The 20,469-nt window shown below is 39.6% G+C and overlaps 4 protein-coding genes and 1 pseudogene across 4 annotated transcripts; 2 read left to right on the plus strand and 3 right to left on the minus strand.

The window, feature by feature from the left end:
- Positions 1-790: 790 nt before the first annotated feature.
- Positions 791-3,098, plus strand: LOC111792129. The gene is made up of 2 exons (XM_023673462.1): positions 791-1,179; positions 2,691-3,098. Exons 1-2 carry the CDS (start codon positions 880-882, stop codon positions 2,808-2,810), a joined length of 420 nt encoding a protein of 139 aa, XP_023529230.1. The 5' UTR covers positions 791-879; the 3' UTR covers positions 2,811-3,098.
- Positions 3,099-3,190: 92 nt separating this feature from the next.
- LOC111792128 lies at positions 3,191-5,893 on the plus strand (annotated as a pseudogene).
- An 857-nt stretch (positions 5,894-6,750) lies between these two features.
- On the minus strand, positions 6,751-8,656 carry LOC111792246 (probable protein phosphatase 2C 63). Its single transcript, XM_023673601.1, has 4 exons — positions 8,209-8,656; positions 7,673-8,046; positions 7,273-7,509; positions 6,751-7,192 (listed from the first exon to the last, which is right to left on the minus strand). Exons 1-4 carry the CDS (start codon positions 8,465-8,467, stop codon positions 6,923-6,925), a joined length of 1,140 nt encoding a protein of 379 aa, XP_023529369.1. The 5' UTR covers positions 8,468-8,656; the 3' UTR covers positions 6,751-6,922.
- A 4,995-nt stretch (positions 8,657-13,651) lies between these two features.
- LOC111792297 (probable E3 ubiquitin-protein ligase RHY1A) lies at positions 13,652-15,930 on the minus strand. Its single transcript, XM_023673670.1, has 3 exons — positions 15,583-15,930; positions 14,769-14,959; positions 13,652-14,240 (listed from the first exon to the last, which is right to left on the minus strand). Exons 1-3 carry the CDS (start codon positions 15,799-15,801, stop codon positions 13,871-13,873), a joined length of 780 nt encoding a protein of 259 aa, XP_023529438.1. The 5' UTR covers positions 15,802-15,930; the 3' UTR covers positions 13,652-13,870.
- Positions 15,931-17,547: 1,617 nt separating this feature from the next.
- LOC111793725 lies at positions 17,548-19,067 on the minus strand. Its single transcript, XM_023675745.1, has 2 exons — positions 18,942-19,067; positions 17,548-18,023 (listed from the first exon to the last, which is right to left on the minus strand). The coding sequence occupies exons 1-2, from the start codon at positions 18,980-18,982 to the stop codon at positions 17,726-17,728; spliced, it is 339 nt and encodes a 112-aa protein (XP_023531513.1). The 5' UTR covers positions 18,983-19,067; the 3' UTR covers positions 17,548-17,725.
- Positions 19,068-20,469: the final 1,402 nt, after the last annotated feature.

Here is a 20,469-nt window from a genome sequence, read left to right on the forward strand (position 1 = left end):
GCCTAAGCGAGCTACTTAATGGTACGTGCTATGTCACAACATAGGCAAACGTCACAGAATGAGCGTCTCGAGCGTCTTCCTTTGAAAATGGTCTTTCAAGGATAGTACCAGACAGCAAGAGTGTGCCAATATTGTGCCCCAACCCATGTGTCGAAGGTTGGATTATGTACTCGCTATCCAAAACATATCTCATAAATGGTTTAGCATGGACATGGGAGAATCCGATGCTTAAGAGAAATCAGATGGATGGATGTTTGGGATGTCTCAATGAGATGATTGACCACATGGACCAGTTCCCAACGAATGTGTCCAAGCAAGCCAAGATGACCGCTATGTCCCAAAGTGTGGGATGATATCACGATGCATGGATCGTGTTGTTAGGAACCGAGATGACAATGAGATGCGATGTTGTTGTGTCGTAACGATTGAACATGCACACACGAACGACATATGTGGCCGTACAAACATGGATTTCGAGCAAACGATACTCGATTAGCGAAGACAAATCTCATCGACGGTCCAACGAAGCCACAAAGTTACGCAAAAAATGTGAATGAAGCTTGGTAAACATGTTAAGACAACAACACCACATTATTGAAAAATTACGATCGCCACACCACGAATTAGGGGTTGGTGGGATGGGTAATCCTTATTAAATCGGGCCCAACATTCGTACTCGACCTGAATCGGGCCCAACAGGGCCCAGAAACTCAGATTAGGCCCAAAGCCCGATAATGGCATTGTTGTAATTCAAGAGAACTTGACTGGATTAAGGCGCGTTCAGAATTTCGAGCTTCTCGGTCTCACCACTTCACCTTCGCTCTATCCAGTTACCGAGCGCACAGGCACACCCAACACTTCCAGTCGTCAGTTCCGGCCATGGCTTTCGTCTCCACCTTCATCTCCGGCGAACTGTCGCTCCTCACAGTCAGAGCCTCCGCCACCCCCTCCTCCGTCAAGCATCCCTATCAATTCCCTCCGTCTAATTTGCACTTCGCCCGCACTGTTACCTTCGCTTCTACCTCCAACCAGGCCACTGCCTCCCAACGCCAGCCCCGAGGTATCATGAAGCCCAAGCGGATTTCTCCGGAGATGCAGGCGCTTGTCGGTGTTCCCGAGATTTCCCGTACCCAAGCCCTTAAGGTCATTTGGGCTCACATTAAAGAGCATAATCTTCAGGTAGAATTTCTCTTCCTCTGTTGTTTTTCATTTTTCCTTGTCTCTTTATTTCCATGTTTGTTTTCCTTTCACCTCGTCTTCGTCTTTCAGTGATACTAGTTAATTAGAGAATAGGTTTTTCGGTGACCACTTTTAGGGGTTTTTGCTCTGTTCTGAGGATATCGTATGATGTATCGGCTTGCGTGACGAAAGAGTCTTGTTCTGAAATGATGTCTGAAGCCCTCATTTCCGAACAAGACCTTGGATGGTTTGTTTAGAGTTTTCTTACTGTGTTCTGTTTAAAATTTGCTTCGATAATCATTGGATTAATTTCTACGACTCTTAATTCTTCATTTGACGATAGATTAGGGGAGTTTTGTTCCGAGTTATGATGTATTAGCATATGAAAATGTCTTGTTGTCTTTTAAATTTTCATAGAGTGTTCTTGTTGGGCTGCGCTATAATGACCATTGGATGAATTTCTACCACTATTAGTGCATTGTTTTGAAGATGTTTTGGTATTTGGGTAGTAATTCTATAAGATTTGATATCCTTGTTGTTGAGAGTTCTTCTTTTATGAGGGGTTTCAAGATGATTTTGCTGCTTCGGAGTTTCATGGTTAACTTTTTTCTGATTTGTGCATTTGTTTTCAAAGACTAAGAACAGATTTAGCAAAATTTCTGTTCATTCTCTGGTTTTCATTTATCTCTGAAGTTGAATCCACCCATTTTAGTGCAATATTTCTTGAACATAAATACCTTCTCTTTGTGCACTTACCATAGACTCATTCCATAATGTCTGCACAGATTCTTCTACCAGCCTCCACCATTCATTGAGCTCTCTCCTCGTTAGGCATTTCTTCTTATTTGACTCTTCATAAACTCTCCCCAACTCTGTCAACCAATTCTAATTCTTTATTCCTTCCCACATTTCTATCCCTACTTGAGTTCTTCACATAGATTCCGTTTTCTCTAACTTCATAATGTTATAATTATTCCTCTTGAAGCAGTTGTTGGGGTTTCCTCAGCGTGCTTTTCAGCCCTGGCTTTTGTAACTTTAGTTGGCTAAGGATTATGGATTATGGAAACTTTTATATTTTCGTTTAGTCACCGGATAATGGTATTCGCTCATCGGCGGGTTTTTGCTTGTGTTCTAGGGCGGTTCTGAAAAGTTGCTTTCTCCTTCCAATATCTCAATGTTCCCCTAGGAAACAACGGGACCTGGATTTCGAAAAGAAAGAACCTAAAACAGGAACCCTAGTTTGGAAACCCTAAATTGAGTCACGGTCATCATTTTTCGGGCATGTTGGCGATATATACTTTAGTTCCTTGAGTTCTCTTACATTAAATGCTGCCTAATACTTCACAAAGAGACAGAAAATTTGTATGATAGTGGCCTTCTCAGAAATTAGGTGTTCAAAGCACAGAAACCCATAGTCGAGTCGATTTGTTTTGTTTTGTTTTGTTTCTGATTCTATTCTTCATTCTTTTCAATATTTGTTTTGTTTTTTATTGTGCTCATCTTTGTTTTAGAAACCGAGCGACAAAAAAGTCATAATCTGCGACGAGAAGCTGAAGAACATATTCGGAGGGAAAGATGAAGTTGGGTTTCTGGAGATTGCAGGATTGATAAGTCCCCACTTTCTAAAATGATTGGAAGTACGGAAAATAGGGATCTGGGGACCTTCAGTTGACCTTCAGTTGAGTCCATGAAGATGAACTTTGTGTGTGTTGTTTTGTTGTGGAAGTCTCCAAATCCGGTTGATGCGGATGCTTTTAGGTATTATTCCTCACTGAATCCTGGCGTTCAGAGCCCTTTTGTTTGTAGTAGTGGATACAGAGGAAAGCTTTTGTAAGAACTTTGGTTGGAGATTTGTGTAGGGATTATTATATTCAAATCTTTGTTGCTCATTAGTTTGGGAAATCTTTCACTTTTTAATACTACATGCTTACCATTTTGCACTTGGGTTTGCACTTAGCTTCGCCCGATGTGATCGATCAACACGTTGTGGCTACCTATTCTAAACCATTGGAGGTATGATGACACTGTAACTTTTAGTTTCTCTACCCTTAAACTTTTAGGTCTTGAAAATACCTTATTGTTAGTTTTGGATGGAAATCGTTAGTATCGTTTCATAAATACCCTTGAAAGTTCAAGAGTATTTTAACATCGATTAAGGTCAACCAATCGAAAAGGATCAAAACTTCACATAAACCCCCACTTCAAAATTCTAAACCCCGCGAAACTCTGCGGTGGCTAAAAATGGCGGATAAGGTTGTTCTTCCCCTCCTCCTCCCCAATCCACCGCCCTCCAAACCCCTCATCTCCGTCTTCCACCACCAGCCCCCTTCGCCCTCTTCCCCGCATACAACACTATCCTTTCCTCCGCCGCAGCCGCAGCCGCTCTCTTCCCCATCATCCCCCATAGCCCCTCTTCTCCAAGGCATCCTTCATCCCCACCAAGACCCCTCTTCCCCTCAAACCCATAACCCCAAATCCATTTTCAGAACCCACACCCGAAAAGGCCGATCCCGCGGGAACCCATGGTCGCACCACCGTCTCTCTACCAAGGGTAAACAAATTCTCGATTCTTTACTCAACCCAGAATTAGATTCCTCCTATTTTAACGAAATTTTGCTTCAATTCTTTGAAACCAGTCCCGTAGAGCTTAATTTCACCCCTGAATCTGTTTCATTCGACATTTTGGGGATAATCAAGGGCTTAGTGTTTCGCAATAAGAATGAAGTAGCCTTGCGTAATCAGAAGGATTTTGCATCGATTTTGAATAGCTCTGTCATTGCTGTGATTATTAGTGTTCTTGGTAAACAGGGTCGGGCTTCTTTTGCAGCTTCTTTGCTTCATGAGCTTCGAAACAATGGACTAATTATTGACATTTATGCTTATACTTCTTTGATAACTGCTTATGCTAGCAATGGTAGATATAGAGAGGCTGTGATGTTGTTTAACAAGCTAGAACAAGAAGGTTATACACCAACTTTAATTACTTATAATATCATCTTGAATGCCTATGGGAAAATGGGTATGCCTTGGAGTAAAATTGCTGCCATTGTTGATAGCATGAAGAGTTTCGGGGTTGCCCCAGATTTGTGTACATATAATATGCTTATTAGCAGTTGTTGCAGAGGGTCATTGTATAAAGAAGCAGCAGAGGTGTTTGAAGAAATGAAAGCAGCTGGGTTTATTCCTGATAAGGTTACTTACAATGCGTTGTTGGATGTGTATGGGAAGTCTCGACGACCTAAGGAGCGATGGAGGTTTTGAAGGAGATGGAATCGAGCCGTTTTGCGCCAAGTATCGTGACTTACAATTCATTGATATCAGCTTTTGCACGGGACGGTTTGTTAGATGAAGCTATGGAGCTAAAAAGACAGATGGTGGAGAAGGGGATCGAGCCTGATGTTTTTACTTACACGACGTTGTTGTCTGGTTTTGAGAAGACGGGAAAGGACGATTGTGCGATGAGAGTATTTGATGAGATGAGTTGCAGGGTGCCAACTGAATATATGCGCATTCAATGTGTTGATTAAGCTGCACGGTAAGAGGGGGAATTTCGTGGAGATGATGAAGGTTTTCGAGGAGATTAAGGTATGCGAGTTTGTGCCTAATATTGTTACTTGGAACACACTTTTGACAGTGTTTGGGCAAAACGGGATGAATTGTGAGGTCTCACGAGTGTTCAAAGAGATTGAAAAGGGCAGGTTTTGTGGCTGAGAGGGACACTTTCAACACTCTAATAAGCGCTTATAATAGATGTGGTTTGTTCGACCAAGCCATGGCTATCTATCGAAGAATGTTGGATGCTGGGTTCGCTCCCGATCTGCTGATGTACAATACCGTTTTAGCAGCCTTGGCTCGGGGAGGCCTTTGGGAGCAGTCGGAGATAGTGCTCGCCGAAATGAAGAACGGTCGGTGTAAACCTAATGAGTTAACGTATTGTTCTTTACTTCATGCTTATGCCAATGGCAAAGAGATCCGGCGGATGTCTGCACTTGCTGAGGAAATCTATGCCAGCATTATTGAACCTCAAGCTGTGCTTTTGAAGACATTGGTTTTGGTTTATAGTAAAAGGGATCTTTTGATGGAGACCGAGCGTGCTTTCTTCGAACTTAGGAAGCACGGTTTTTCGCCTGATTTAAGGACTCTAAATGCCATGGTTTCGATCTATGGTTGGAGAAGGATGGTTTTGAAAACGAATGAAATTTTAAACTTCATGAAGGATAGCGGTTATACTCCGAGCTTGACTACTTATAATAGCCTAATGTACATGTACAGTCGCTCGGAGAACTTAGACAAGTCGGAGGAGATTTTGAGGGAAATTATTGAGAAAGGAATAAAGCCTGATATCATTTTGTTTAATACCGTAATTTTCGCCTATTGTCGGAATGGTCAAATGAAAGAGGCGTCGAGGATATTTGCTGAAATGAAGGATTTCGGGCTTGTCCCAAACGTAATTACGTATAATGCCTTCAATGCAAGCTATTCTGCTGACTCGATGTTTGTAGAGGCGATTGATGTGGTGAGCTATACGATCAAGAATGGATGTAAGCCTAATCCGAACACATACAACTCTCTAGTAGACTCGTTTTGTAAACTAAATCACTGGGAGGATGCAAATAGTTTCGTCTCAAACCTTTGCAATCTCAACCCACACATAACGAAAGAAGAGAAACGCAGGTTGCTGAAGCATATAAAGCAAGAAAAGAAATGGTCATAGCAATGAACAATGCAAGCTTGCGCTGAAGATATGATTAGATTAAATTTTAAATTTTGAGATTTTATCGAACCTCAAAATTCTAACTTTTAAACTCTTAAAAATGAGATTAATTTGACAATTCGTTAAAAAATCGACCAAGATCAACCTCATGAATGCATTGCAAATCTACAATGTCTCGTAGGCCAAACCGCTCAATTGATAAAAGTTGATAACATCTTGATATTCCCCAAGAGCTCACATCAAGGTTTGACATCTCAATGTCAGCTCTTTGCCACCTGGGACTGAAGTATGTTTCTAAGAGTTGGTTTGTTTACCCATTAAAGCGGTATGTGTGAGCTAGGTTCAGAACGTCGTGAGACAGTTAGGTCCATATTCAATGCGGGCATTAAAGCATTGAGAGGACCTTTCCCTAGTACGCCCATTAAAACAGTACGTGAGCTAGGTTCAGAATGTCATGAGACTATTCAGTCCATATCCAGTGTAGGCATTAGAACATTGAGATGACATTTCCCTAGTACGCCCATTAAAACAGTACATGAGCTAGGTTCAGAACATCGTGAAACATTACAGTCTATATTCGATATGGGCGTCAGAGCATGAAAGGACCTTTCCCTAATACACCCATTAAAACAGTACATGAGCTAGGTTCAAAACATCGTGAGACAATTCGGTCCATATCCAATATAGGCATTAGAGCATCAAGAGGACCTTTCTCTAGTACGAGACGACCGATATAAATTAGAAATACTCCCAACGATTATAGAAAACCGATAAACAAAAGAGATGATGTAAGGACAAAACTGGCTGCCATTGTTGAATTCCACAACTTCATACAAGTCAACGGGGGAAAAAGTCAATAAAAAACGAAGAAAAACAAGTGGTTATATTTGAGTATAAAAAAATCAAAGGAAGTTGGTTTATATTAGCAGCAGCAATTAGTGATATAAATTTATCTATCTACAACAACTCTCTCTATCCCCTACCTACCATTGCCTCCTATTTCTTTGTGTATCAATAAATTCATATTTTTCACAACATTGTGTGAAGTTTTTCCTCACCCTCATAGTTTGAATTAACCGAGAAAATGTCGACAGGTGCGTTAGTGTACCCGGTAACGACGTTCTTTGCTCGGCTCGTACGTGAGCCTTTGTTATGGTCGAGATAAACGACGATGACCGTGATGTCGTCGTGGAAATGACGTCGAATACCCTTTTCGAGCTTCTTTATCTCAGCATATCTCATCTCCCGTTTCCTCGCCGCCTCGTGTAAGGCAGCATTCACTAATCTCTTTGCAATTCCCTGAATCAGTTAAAAGAAAGTGTGATGTTTAGAAAGCTTTGTAAATGACATGAATGGGAAGGAAGAACTCTGCAACTTACAGCTCTTGGGTTCTTGACAACTATCTCCACAGCAGCCTCATCAGTCAGCTGTTCCCAGAGGCCATCTGATGCAAAGATCAGGAATAAGTCTTGTGGTTTGAGCTCGCGTGTTAGGATCGATGGTTCGGCTGTCATTACCGGTCGCTTCAATGGAACAGGATTCCCAAATTGTTGGAATATTGGATCCCGGTTGAACTCGGGTTTCTTTAAATAGACGTCACCTATTGATCTTGAAACCTATAGTCAAAAGGATACGTGTCATGGTCATGTTTGTCTTAGACGTGTTGCTTAGTGCGATTGAGACACTAGATAGCTACCAGTAATCACATTCAATAAAACTATAACGAGAGAATTCTAATGATTCGAGTCGAACAAGAACGAATTCATGAACAAAATGGACCTGAATTATGCCCTTTATCCTCCAAACTCCACGAGTATAGACAACGATATGAGCGTCGTCGGGATGAAGTGCAACAACCTCTTCCCTAATTTCATCGACGCCGACGTTGTGATCGGTCGACAATCGTTCTGCAACGACGGGTGTTCTTTGATTCTCAGAAACTCTACGGCCAAGAACAGCTCTCGAATCTCCAAGATTTGCAATGTATAACTTCTTATTAGAAATTGCACCTACAAGACAACATGATCCAACAGATGCAATTTGTGGCTTAGCAGGCAAAGCCCTCTTCACCAAACGCAAAAACTCCTCTTCAGTAGCATTGAATGCTTTCTTAATAACATCCTCTGATAGCCCACCTTGTTCTAAAGCAAACTCTGCAACATAAACTCAAAACCTAAATTCATACGAACAATTTCCATTTCATCCAACAATTTGATTCAGTTCATATTCAAAACAAGTTCAGAAAACCAGAGATATTCCCATCAAATCAAAACAGAACCTAAAATCTACCAAAACGCGTTCGATCAGAGACTCACTGTGCATATAAGGAACAAGATGCTTATTAACGAAGCGAGAAGCCTCAGGGCCGCCATGGCCATCATAAACACCAACATAAGTAGCAGAAGGGGACGTGAAAACCTGACTCTGATCTTCAAGACAAGAGTTAGCCTGAACAACAGCGATCGAGTAATCACCAGAGGCATGAGGCTTCAAATCCGAGTGCCAGAGCAGCCCATCGCCAGCCCACCGCCCAAAACACCGCTCAAGCGGCCGATAGCACGATCTTAGCAACATGGGCTCCAAATGAACACACAATCAAACCCTATTGTTGAAATAATTTTTTGGGAGAAGAGGCGAAATTGGGTTAAAGGGGAGAGGAAAAGTGGAAGAAAAGGAGGAAGAACCGCGTGATTAGAAGGAAAGGATGAAGGAAAACTGAAATTGCAACCATTTTTGATTCACTAACGCGTAAATAAAGTGTCCAATTTTGTTTTTCTCATACCCTTCATCCTCCATTTTAATGCCCTTTGTTGACTTTTCATCTCCCTTTCTTCCAATTTCCATCTATAAATTTTTATAAAAAATTTCCTTTTTCAAACCTTTCCCTTTTGGTTTCAATCCTAAATTACAAGTTTTGAGCCTTAAAATCGTGTTTGAATTTGTAAACTAGCATTACGAGTCACTCCGACTCTATTTTCTATCAGTCTCGTCAATTAATAACTTCAATTTTTACTCTCGATCATTCGTTGTAGACTCACAATTTTAATACCCGATTATCTAATTTTATCTTTTTACTCAATAAGTTCAATTTTCATTGTAGGCTCCCGAACTTATTAGAGTCAATTCTTATTGTTTTTTTTTTTTTATGGACTCATTTTCTAAATTTACTGTTGTAGACTCCCAAACTTATTTACTGTCAATTTTAACTGCCTTTTTGTGGACTCCATTTTTTAAATTTACTGTCAGCCTTGTAACTCAATAAGTTCAATTTTTACTGTTGTACGGTCAATTCTAAACTGCCTTTTGTGACATTCACAACTTTCCTCTTTCATATATTTTTCACTTTAGGTTATTCCTAATTTTCTGTCTCTATTTTTTTACTCTCATTTTTTTTTTCCATAATTATACTAAATAGAATAAAAAAAAGTGATTTTTTTTTATCTATTTTACCCCACGGTATATAATTTTTTAATCTAAAAAAAACATGTTTTTACCATACCCTTCAAAATTCAATTAAAAAACTAAAAAATTATATTTAAAAATAGAAAACTTTAAAGGTCAAAATTTAAAAAAAAAAAAAAACATTTTTTTTTAGACTTGGCATTTTCTTTTTGTTTTTTCTTTTTTAAAAATCCCAATTGCATTTATTATCATATTTTTGGAATTTAATTCAGGAAAAATTATGAGCTTTTTGGAAAGTAATTATAATTTTATAGAAAAAAAAAAGAATATTTTTTCCATTATGGGCAGCAATGACCAAATCTTCATTAAAAAAAAAAAAAATAAAAAAATAAAAATAATAATAATAATAATTTGACTTGGTCTTCCTAAGAGAAACTTAGTACCCAAGTTGTGATTGTGTATCCAATCATCAATATGGAAATAATTTGGATTTTAATTTGAATATAAAACTGTTTTATTTTAGATTAATTTTAAACATAACTTATCCCACAAGTAATTTATTTTTGTTTAAAACTTACCAAATCAAGTAATTCTTAACATCAAATTATTATAACATTTAATTTTCCAATTTTAAATTATATATTTTAATTTTTTATTCGGCTAAACCTTGTTTTAGTTAATAGCTTATTGTAATATTTCATGACTATGATTTGACATTTGGTGGTCCCGACATTCCTACATGATCATGTTATTTCTCACTTTTAAGAGCTATAATGAAATGTGGGGACCACTAGATGCTAAATCTGGATTCCAAATCCTGGACATGGAAGACTGTCATAATGGTGAGAATTTAAATGGTTTTTTTTTTTTTATTTACCAAATTTTATGGGTGAAAATAAAATAATTTTAAATGTTTCAAATTGAAAAGTAATTCAAATAGACTTTGAAAAATTACCATGGGTAAATTGACTCGATCTCTTTAGTGTAAATTCTAGTTATAAGAGAAATTAGGAACGAAATTAAGTCTAATGGAGGACAAATTCGAGCTAGAATAAAAGGATCGAACCACCGAGCAAAGAAGAGGAGAAGCAATTTAGCTAAAGCTCAATTTCACTCCCTCACCCTCGACAAGGGATGAGGTCGACCATCACAATGAAACATGACGTGAATTTGTGGAACCCGTGTTGAATCTGGTATGGTTCATCTTTAATTTACGAGAGGGAGAAAATAAACAGTAAAGAGCTCTCATATAAATACTTATCTTCGATCTTGAGAACGTAAGCTTTTCGTCACTCCTAAAATCCTTGCTATACTCAAAATTTTCTTAGCTAATTTAAGCATCGGGGTTGGTGTGACCGGCACTACACCGACGTCCAATTTCTTCTCAAAACTCTATATGCCATGTGTCTTAGCCTTTTTATAGATATATATTTAAAATCTCAATCTCGTAGGATATAGATTACAGCTCCTATTATGGTAAAACACTCGGACAGCTCAACTAAATCCATATGCATCATTATAGTCTTATATATAATTTTGTCAACTCTAACTTGTGCTTATCTTTAAGTATAGGGGTCTCGTTTCATACTCGAACAAGCTAACTCATCTGAGCTTTATTTTAATCATTGAGCTCAAGGTCACATGAGCTAGCTCATACGAGCTTGAGTTCAAGTAATCTACTTCATTTAAGCTTATCTCATCATTTAGTATACCTCGGTTGGATAGTCTAGCTACGCTCTTTGCATTGCAATCGTTTTGAACTCGTAATTTTTCTAACAGCTTATAGTACATATACAAACCCCAACCATCGTGCAAAAAGGATATATATATTTTGTTTTCCTCTCGAGCAGCGATAATGACCCACGATTAGATTAGGCGGTGCACGTTTGCAAGACGAGCAATTGTTCATGAATTCGATGGAGAGAAACAATTTATTTGGCCAAAGAGTAGAGAAAAAAACTTTAAAAAATCGAAAATTACCTAATTCTCGACGCGGGTTCCTCTAGATTGAAGCCATGATTTCATTTATAATCATCTGCCCCAAAGCAATTGAGCAAAACTCTCATAAATTCATCACGAATCGAAGAACTAAGCTACGTTTTTTGTATCACTAAATCTTATTTTTACGATTGATATTCTCGTAAATTTTCATTGGTGTTGGTTTTATTACCCCAAAAATATCCTTTTTTGTAACGGCCACGTGATAGGCATGCCCTAGATGTGGTCAACGTTTAGGGGAGTTCCAAGAATGGGTAAGAACGTTCAAAACCCTAAGTTTGAGGCAACTATTTTAGCGTGTTGATATCTAAAAAAAGATTAAGAAAGTACCTTCGTGTAAATGTATGAAAACTCTACGACCTTGGTGAAGGAATTAATTCAATCCGAATTCAATGCAAGAAGTTATGAAATCTCACGTGTCCTGAAAGACGGTTCTGTAGGGAAGAAGGTCAAGTGACACGTGTAGAATATTAGGCGGCAGAGCGCATTCGACCAAGTGATTCCCATGCATCAAACATGGAATGGAGAAGCATGTTTGACTTCAGGCGATGAAGCGTGTCGCGAGTCAGCTCGACTCGATTAGTATTTGACCTAAGATCCGCGCACCAACCTTTTGACTGAATCGACCCGATTCTCAACCACTCCGAGCACGCTACATGTCACTCCCAAAATATTTGTAGGTAAACCACGCTTGCTAAGGCTCAAAATCGGTAGCTGACTAAACTGCCCACACATGAGCTCCTACGCGTGGAGAATGCTCCTAAAGTGTCGTGAGGGCACATAGGGGTGTGTGGGAGCTCTTTCTTGGCTCGGTTGAAATTTCTTTGTCCGCTTTCAGTTCCAATTTTGATACTAACCTTAATTTTGTTTGACCGAGAACGTACTAGAGAGTTTTCAAAAAATTGGAAGCCTCATGCTAATCGAAAAACAAACTCGAGAGTGCGTGCGAAAATAAAGTAAGTAATCTCACAGATTCTAGGAAATAATACTTATTGGGATCGCTCGGTAACGCATGCATACATGCTAGTAAAACCAAACCCTAGGTGGATAAATTCGACCTGCCTTGTGGCTAGAATGATTGGATGAGTATGAGAATAACCACTCTTATTACGGGCATAACTGAACTCCTCACATGATGTAATGGACTGTTTTTCTACTGCTTGTACATAATTGTGTTGATACGGATGATGGAAATTGTGTATCTGTGCTCTGGGTGCTTGATGGATGTTAGTACCCGTAGAGTATATGTGATTGTTTGCATGATTTACTGTACAATAACTCGAGGTGATTGAGTGGATGATTCTCCCGGTAGAGTGTAAGTAGTGAAAACAAACCAAGATTAGGGTGTTAAAGTTAGTTTGACTAGACAATTACCTAAGATGGAATGCCTCTGGTAGTCCGAGTGTATTAGAATCGTGAAAGACGATCAGAGGATATAGCCTTAGTGCTCCCGATTGAACCAGACTCAAAGAGTCGGAACGTGAAACCTGGAGCCATGAATCCATGTCAAGGCCACCAAACTGCCTTAGGGACGTAGAAGACCACCATGACAACCTTGGTAAACAAAGGTACTGCATAGGTTGATAACAGCTGGTACAGTGTCTGTGGAGTTTCCATTTCCCATTTCACTCGGATAGGGTACCGTTGAGTTAGGCGTGAGGCTGGTTAGGGATGTGTAACTTGATAGTTCGGATTACCCTACACGATGAATCGTCATGGGGAACATTGATCATGCGGGTAGTAAGCGGCACTGACACATACAGGGGGTTGTTCCCCCCCAACCTCGGGTGATTACATGGCCTTTGTGACAGGTTCATCAGCTAACCTCCAATGGATGACGAGCAAGCTAACACCCACCATGTTGTCCCCACTTGATAGAGAGAATTCTTCATTCAATATCAATTACCATAGCGTAGGCTAAGTTAGCTACCCAAGTCTGTGAACTGCTAGGCCAAGGATGAAATGAGAATCTACAAGGAGGCGTGGGGGTGCGTAGAAGCTCAATAGCCACGGAGGGGGTCGAGAACCAAACTCTCTTTTAAAAATCTATCCTTGCTCATGTTTTCGAAAACAATTCTCGCAAACGTGATTCGAGACCCGAGAAAACGTCAACATTGTCCATGACGTTCAAATTTCTCATGGCTGACTTGTTCACTGAATTTGAACAAATGCCACACAATCACCGTCCCACTGCCGCAAGAGTGATTGTGACACAGAGCAAACGTGAAACAACATAACTTACAACGACGAGTTGGTACCTTTTTAATTGTTTATTTTATATGTTACTTCAAATACGGAAAATAATGACATTAGAGCTAAAAAAAAAAATCAAATTGAATGGCAGTGGTAGTTTTTAACTAGAGTACATACGCGACTGCTTTTTCATTTTGTACAAAAAAAACCATCCTTTTCTCAACATATAGTATCCTACACACATCTTTCATAAAATTCCCACACAATTTGGTCTCAACTCACAACTTAGAGGGATTAATACCACAACTTCTGATGCTTGTTGGTCAACTGTCTTAACCTTTGTACATACACGAAATCCCGAGTTGCAAAACGTGTTAGAAAAGATTAGTTAACAACGATACGTTGTCGACAATATGGACATTCACCACAAGTTCGAATCCATTGTTCCAAGCAAGCATGGTGAAATTTGTGCTTACAGGGCAAATGAATGAGCTTGTCTCCATCTATGAAACTGTCTAGACATATGCTACAATCGTTTGATGTTCTTATCATCGTCAAGTCATCGTCAATGATATGCTCTATGTCGATAAAACGCTCCAGTTGTAAGCAGTTGATTGCCTCCTGTGAGAGACCAGGGGGCCTCTTGCTGACTGCAGGAACCAACCGCAACCTGTCAGCATCCTCGAGGGATATCATCTGCGATCGACTTGCTGAAATTTCTGGACTCCAATCCAATGCTTCAACAAGACCATTTCTGATAAATAAACCACTTCAGTTATGACAGAGCAGGGATCCGTTCCAGTTTTTCAACACATAGATGAACAAACAATATCCATATATAAATCTAGGAGAATAAGATGAAACGGGATAGCTCGGCAGTTCGTAGAGAGTTGAAATTGTACGAATTTATAGGAATTGGATCCTATTTTCTGGGTATATACAAGCAGATTCATAGCAGTCATAATCGTACCAAAATCTAGAAAGATGCCACAGGCAAACTCATGACGCGTCAATAGGTATAAAGATTATGTCTCTAGGAGGGACTATTCCTGTAAGATCCCACATCGGTTGGGAACGAGAACGAAGCGGTTCTTTATAAGGGTGTGGAAACCTCTTCCTAACAGACACGTTTTAAAAACCTTAAAGGGAAGCCCGAATGGGAAAGCTCAAAGAGGACAATATCTACTAACAATGAGCTTGGGCCGTTACAATTCCAATTGAATTCCCAAACTTTTATGTATAGCAGTCTAAACAAGCACATGATAATAGAGTAGCAACTAACCTGATCGTTGGTGAAGAGGCGCCTCTCAATCTCTCGAAAAGCCTTTCTCTTGCAAGTAAAACAGAGCCTGGCAATCTGGAATCCCCACTTAACCCAGGCCTCAAGCTATTCTGAATATTTGCATTGATATTATTTCTAGAACCAACGCTTATACCCGATTCAGATTGAGCAGGCGATCGATCGACAGCAAGCTACAAGAAGATATGGAGTGTCAATACCTCCAAACTAATTGAATTCAACATTCAGTCCAAGATAACAACCCAGAAAAACCACAATTAAATCAAGACTTCATAGCCAAGTAGCATTAAAAGCTTATAAATTTTGGAGAGTTTAGTCGTCATCACTTTCAAAACCTAGTTCTGTCATTTAATTTATTTTGGTTCTAAGGATTTCACAGCAATATGAAAACAGAATTAGCATTGAAGAATGAAAATAATCACTGAATTAACAGCAGGGTGGACAAGAGTTCTTGTTAGATCAATCCAAAATCCAGAAAAAACTTAAGTCAATGGTTAGGTGGAAAAGAACAGTACTCTCAGACCAAGAACTTAAGTTGATGAATTAGGGCATAATGCTCTTTTCAACATATTCCTCCTAATTGGCTATACAGTTTATAAACACTGTTAGGTCAGAAACAAACACATAATTCAATCAAAATAAAATTTGAACAGTTCCTCCAACTCCAACAATTAGCAGCCAATTAATATAAATTTCTCGAAGTCAAAATCATTTCCGAAGTAAGAACAACAAGAAAAATAATCCGCACGCGATAATAACACAAACAGAGAAGTTTGTCAAATTTGTTTGTTCTTACAGGATTCAAAAACCGGGGAGATTGACGGCGTTCTTGCAGCGAGGACCGGCGGAAAGCACCACATGCGTTCAAAACGCGGCGGTGATTGCCATTATGACCATGATGGCGGCGTTGATACTGAAGATGCCGATCGGGAGGCTCAGAATCAAGCCCTAAATCCGCATCTGTGCGACCCAATCTATACCTCCGACTGTGAAACAACTCCGAAGCGCTCGTCATACACAGACTCAGCTGCTCTAATGCTTGTTCTTCCCCTCAAATTTGACGAAATTACTGAAATTGAAGGCGGTTTCACAACAAAGGGAAGGAAAAGGAAGCGGAAACTGGAGAGGAATTTAAACTGGGAAGCAAAATAGGGGAAATTACGGAGAAATATCGATGGAAGTTGCAGGAAATGGCGGGGGATTGCTTGGTTGCTTACGCTACGAGACAGATTGAATGAAGACGAAGAGAACGGAAAACTCGAGCTTGGATCGGAACTCAACAGGTTACTAGATTCTTATCTTTATCTTTTATTTATGATTAAATAATTCGAGAGAATTAAAAAAAAAAAAAAAAAAAAAAAAAAAAAAAAAAAAAAAAAAAAAANTTAGTAAATAAATAAATAATCCTAAAGTCTCAAAAATATCCTTAAATGTTCCAAAAAAAAAATTAAAATATCTTTAGGGTAAATTTTAGATGAAAATATTAGTAATTTATTTAAAAAATATTTTTTAACGTTTAAAAAGTTTTTAAAAAATGTCTATAAAACTTAAAAAATAGCATTAACATTTTTCACTTTTATAACAAAAATGTTTTAAAAAATTATTATTATCAATATATAGACGACTCCCTTGTAAGGAATATTTTGTTTCCCTCTCCGAACATTATAGGATTCACAATCCACCCCCTTTGGGGGCAAAGCATCCTCTCGCTAGCACATTACCCGTTGACTGACTCTGTTACCATTTGTAACAGCCCAAACCCACTGCTAATAAATATTGTTCGCTTTAGCTCGTTACGTATCGTCGTCAGCCTCACGACATAATCCACCCCCTTTGGGGGCATGCATCCTCGTTGGCACATTGTCCGTTGATTGACTTTGTTACCATTTGTAATAACCCAAACCTATCGCTAGTAAATATTGTTCGTTTTAGCTTGTTGCATATCCCTGTCAGCCTCACGATTTAAAAATGCATCTGTTAAGGAGAGGTTTCCACACACTTATAAAGAATCCTTCGTTCTCCTCTCCAATCGACATGGGATCTCACATTGTCATAGTCGTTGATACTGACTTATCACTAACCAACAAAAAGAATAAACGAACATTGTCTTGTACTAACCTAATATCTACGGAAATAAATGCAACTACCCTATGCAAGTTACCTATGATACCCATATAGGGTGCCTTATAAGAGGAGCACAAGGCTTCAATATTTGAAGAGAGGTCTTTGATGCTCATATAGGGTGCCTTATAAGAGGAGCAGAAAGCTGGAATATTTTAATACTCAGTAAATGAATTGCAAACACATCCAACATGAATTGAGATCTATCATTTAAAACCATAGTCTCTTGCGTGGCATCCAGTTCGAATAAATTGGATGCTTCTCTACACTCGACCTAGACGTGCGAGCGTGGGCCCACCAAGCGGGCTTGCACACCTCTTGGATCTGCTCGTCGGGCTAGCTTCTCTAGGTTGTAGCCGAACGCCCGGAGGTACAACGACCGTTGTGTACCATACCAAGTGGACACACCTGTACTCATCATAAAGAAGAAGTATCCCGATACATGTCGAATTGTTCAAAGCAAAGTACGCTTAACGGTTCCTATGATTGAACTACTGAGAAAGGAAGCCACCTTCTTGGTATAAATAGTAACTTTCTCTTAGTTATCTTATGGTGAGGATCATCTCAACCAGATGTAGTTCTGGTTCATTTATGTACCTCTATATTACCCGGGTATCACATTTAAGTTGATAGATTACGATAAATTTAATAAAATTTATTCACTTTATTATGCAATATTTACCATCTTCGGAGATGTGAGTGATCATTACACCATCATACTTTACATTATTCCTAGGCCAATTTGGTCATTGGCCATCCATACTCCAACTTTAAACTCCTATGCTAACTCTGAAGTTGATAGCCATCTTCCCCCAAGATCAATCCTGCCCGGGACCTAAAACAGCAGCAAGTCGAGGTCCGGGAGAGGGATGAGTGTCGGGGTTTAGGTCGTCGACGCCATCGAAATCCCGGAACCAGAAAACGGGAGAGAAGGAAGCTGCATTTTCAGGGACATCCTTCATGACCCACTCATGGCCCTGAGGGAAGTATATTCCAGTCCGGGGATGGGGCACCCAAGTTGATGAGTTATAGGACAATGGCTCTGTTTCTGTCTCCTCTTTGTTATGTGAGCTATTTGCAAGGCTGCTGAATTGGCGCCTCAATTGCTTCACTTTCCTGCAAATAGAGATCATTATTGTCTCATTTACTTGATTGAGACACGTGTTTGAACTCGTATATCTTTGTAACAAATATTTAATGATTGTCAGATCTCACATCGGTTGGAGTGAGAAACGAAACACTCTTATTAGAGTGTGGAAACCTCTCCCTAGTATACATATTTTAAAATCGTGAGGTCGACGACGATACATAACCGGTCAAATCGAACAATATCTGCTAACAGTGGGTGCCAGACACCGAGCGATGTGCTGACGAGGACGCTAGGACCCCAAGGGGGTGGATTGTGAGATCTCACACCAGTTGGAGTAGGGAACAAAACACTCTTATAAGAGTGTGGAAACCTTTCCTAGTAGACGCGTTTTAAAATTATGAGGTTGACGACGATACGTAACAGGCCAAAGCGGACAATATCTACTAACAGTGGGTGCCAGACACCAAGCGGTGTGCTGGCAAGGACGCTGGGATCCCAAAGGGGTGGATTATGAGATCTCACACCAGTTAGAGTAGGGAACGAAACACTCTTATAAAAGTGTGGGAACCTCTCCCTAGTAGACGCGTTTTAAAATCGTGGGGTTGACGACGATACGTAACAGGCCAAAGCGGACAATATTTACTAACGGTAGGTACCAAACACCGAGCAGTGTGTCAGCAAGGACGCTAGGATCTCAAAGGTGTAGATTGTGCGATCTCACATTGGTTGGAGTGGGAAACGAAATACTCTTAGAACAGTGTAAAAATCTCTCCCTAGTAGGCGCGTTTTAAAATCGTAAAGCTGACAACGATACGTGACGGGATAAATCGGACAATAATTGCCAGCGGTGGGCTTGGACCGTTACAATAATATACTTACAAAAGAAAAAAAAAAAAAAGAAAAAGAAAGAAACAAAAGCATAATGAAAACAAGATGATTATTACCTAAAAAGCAATGCATTAGCCTGCACAGAAGTCCTTGCCATACAATCTCAGGCAAGCAGGTTTGGACTGGAAGAAGAAATTTTCCGGGAAAATGAGCCAAACAGGTTGTGGGAAGTAATTTTCCGGGAAAATCCGAATTTATAGGGCTTTTGGAAGAGTGATTGTAGAAGGACATGTAAGTACTTGGTCATCGTAGTCCTCTTCCGTCCCTGTCGAATAACAATCTTTAGCCCAAATCCAATGAAGAGAATTTGAAAAGCAAAGCTGCCCATTACAGGGATTTCAACATTTTCAAAAGGGGATCGAATGTGTTCTTATAATGTGTGGCTTTAAAACTATGATTTAATGTCATCTTCTTTGGATGCCTTTCACTAAATGTAAGGATTTGGGTCTTGTGATTCTTGTTGTTTTTGTCATCAAAAGTAGCAAAGGTGTTGTCGTGTTGTCGTGTCTCGTGCATGATCGATATTTGCCAACGAAAACTCATTTGAGTTTACTGTTCATCTTCTAACATGGTATCAGAATAAGAAATAAATCGAACAGGCTTAGCTATGGTCATAGGATCGGCGCATCTGATTGATTCGTCTAGAGCCTTCTGAAGAATACAACCCCTAGCATAGCAAGCACTCCAAGAGGCTCGACAGGGACAGGGTCTTTGTATGCTCAAGCCCAATACTAGCAGATATTGTCCTCTTTCGGGTGTTCCCTCAAGGTTTTTAAGATGGGTATGCTAAGAGAGGTTTTTGTACCCTTATAAAGGGTGTTTCGTTCTCTTTCTCAACCGATGTGGGATCTTACGGTCTCACACAATGAAATGACTTTCATTGTTATTCTATGTACTGAAATAACAACAATTTTAATGGTCACACCGGATCCCTCAATGTCCCACTCTCCTAAATCTTAGTAAGAGAAGATAAAAAGTTAATAATTAAGAATTTATTCTCGGAGGAATTATTCATTAATTATGATAATCAAAGACCACCTAGAAAGGTAATAAAACACTCTAAAGTCACGTCATTTATAAAAGTTTTGATTTTGAAAACGAGTGCATATTTGTTAGTGGTGGGTTTGGACCGATACAAATGGGTATTGAAGCTAGACATCCTATGCCAACGAGGGCGCTGGGTGTCACAATCGCACTTTTAATGGCAGCGGACTTGCGATTGTGCGGCACTCACTTTCCAACGACAAGTGAGCTAAGCCAATTCGTTTTTGCGTCGCCCACGACCAAGCGACGTATGCTCGAGCCTCTAGCCTCGGTTTTAAGAGAAGATTTTAGAATGCGAGGGCAGGAGAGATTTTCGAAAGAGAGATTTTTGAAAGAGATGTTATATAAGCAAGCAAGAGAGAATAACAACGGCTTACAGTATATAACCTTGGGTAGGGAGAAGTTGACAACTAGTCGTATCCCCCTACAGTACATTCCGAGGCATTTCATGTCTGACAGGCCTAGACATGATATTTCTCAAACGTCATACGTCCTAGAAATATAAAAGTAAAACACTAGAATATAAAAAGACATAAAGGG

The sequence above is a fragment of the Cucurbita pepo genome, chromosome LG04 (assembly GCF_002806865.2).
Source record: "Cucurbita pepo subsp. pepo cultivar mu-cu-16 chromosome LG04, ASM280686v2, whole genome shotgun sequence".
NCBI lineage: Eukaryota > Viridiplantae > Streptophyta > Magnoliopsida > Cucurbitales > Cucurbitaceae > Cucurbita > Cucurbita pepo.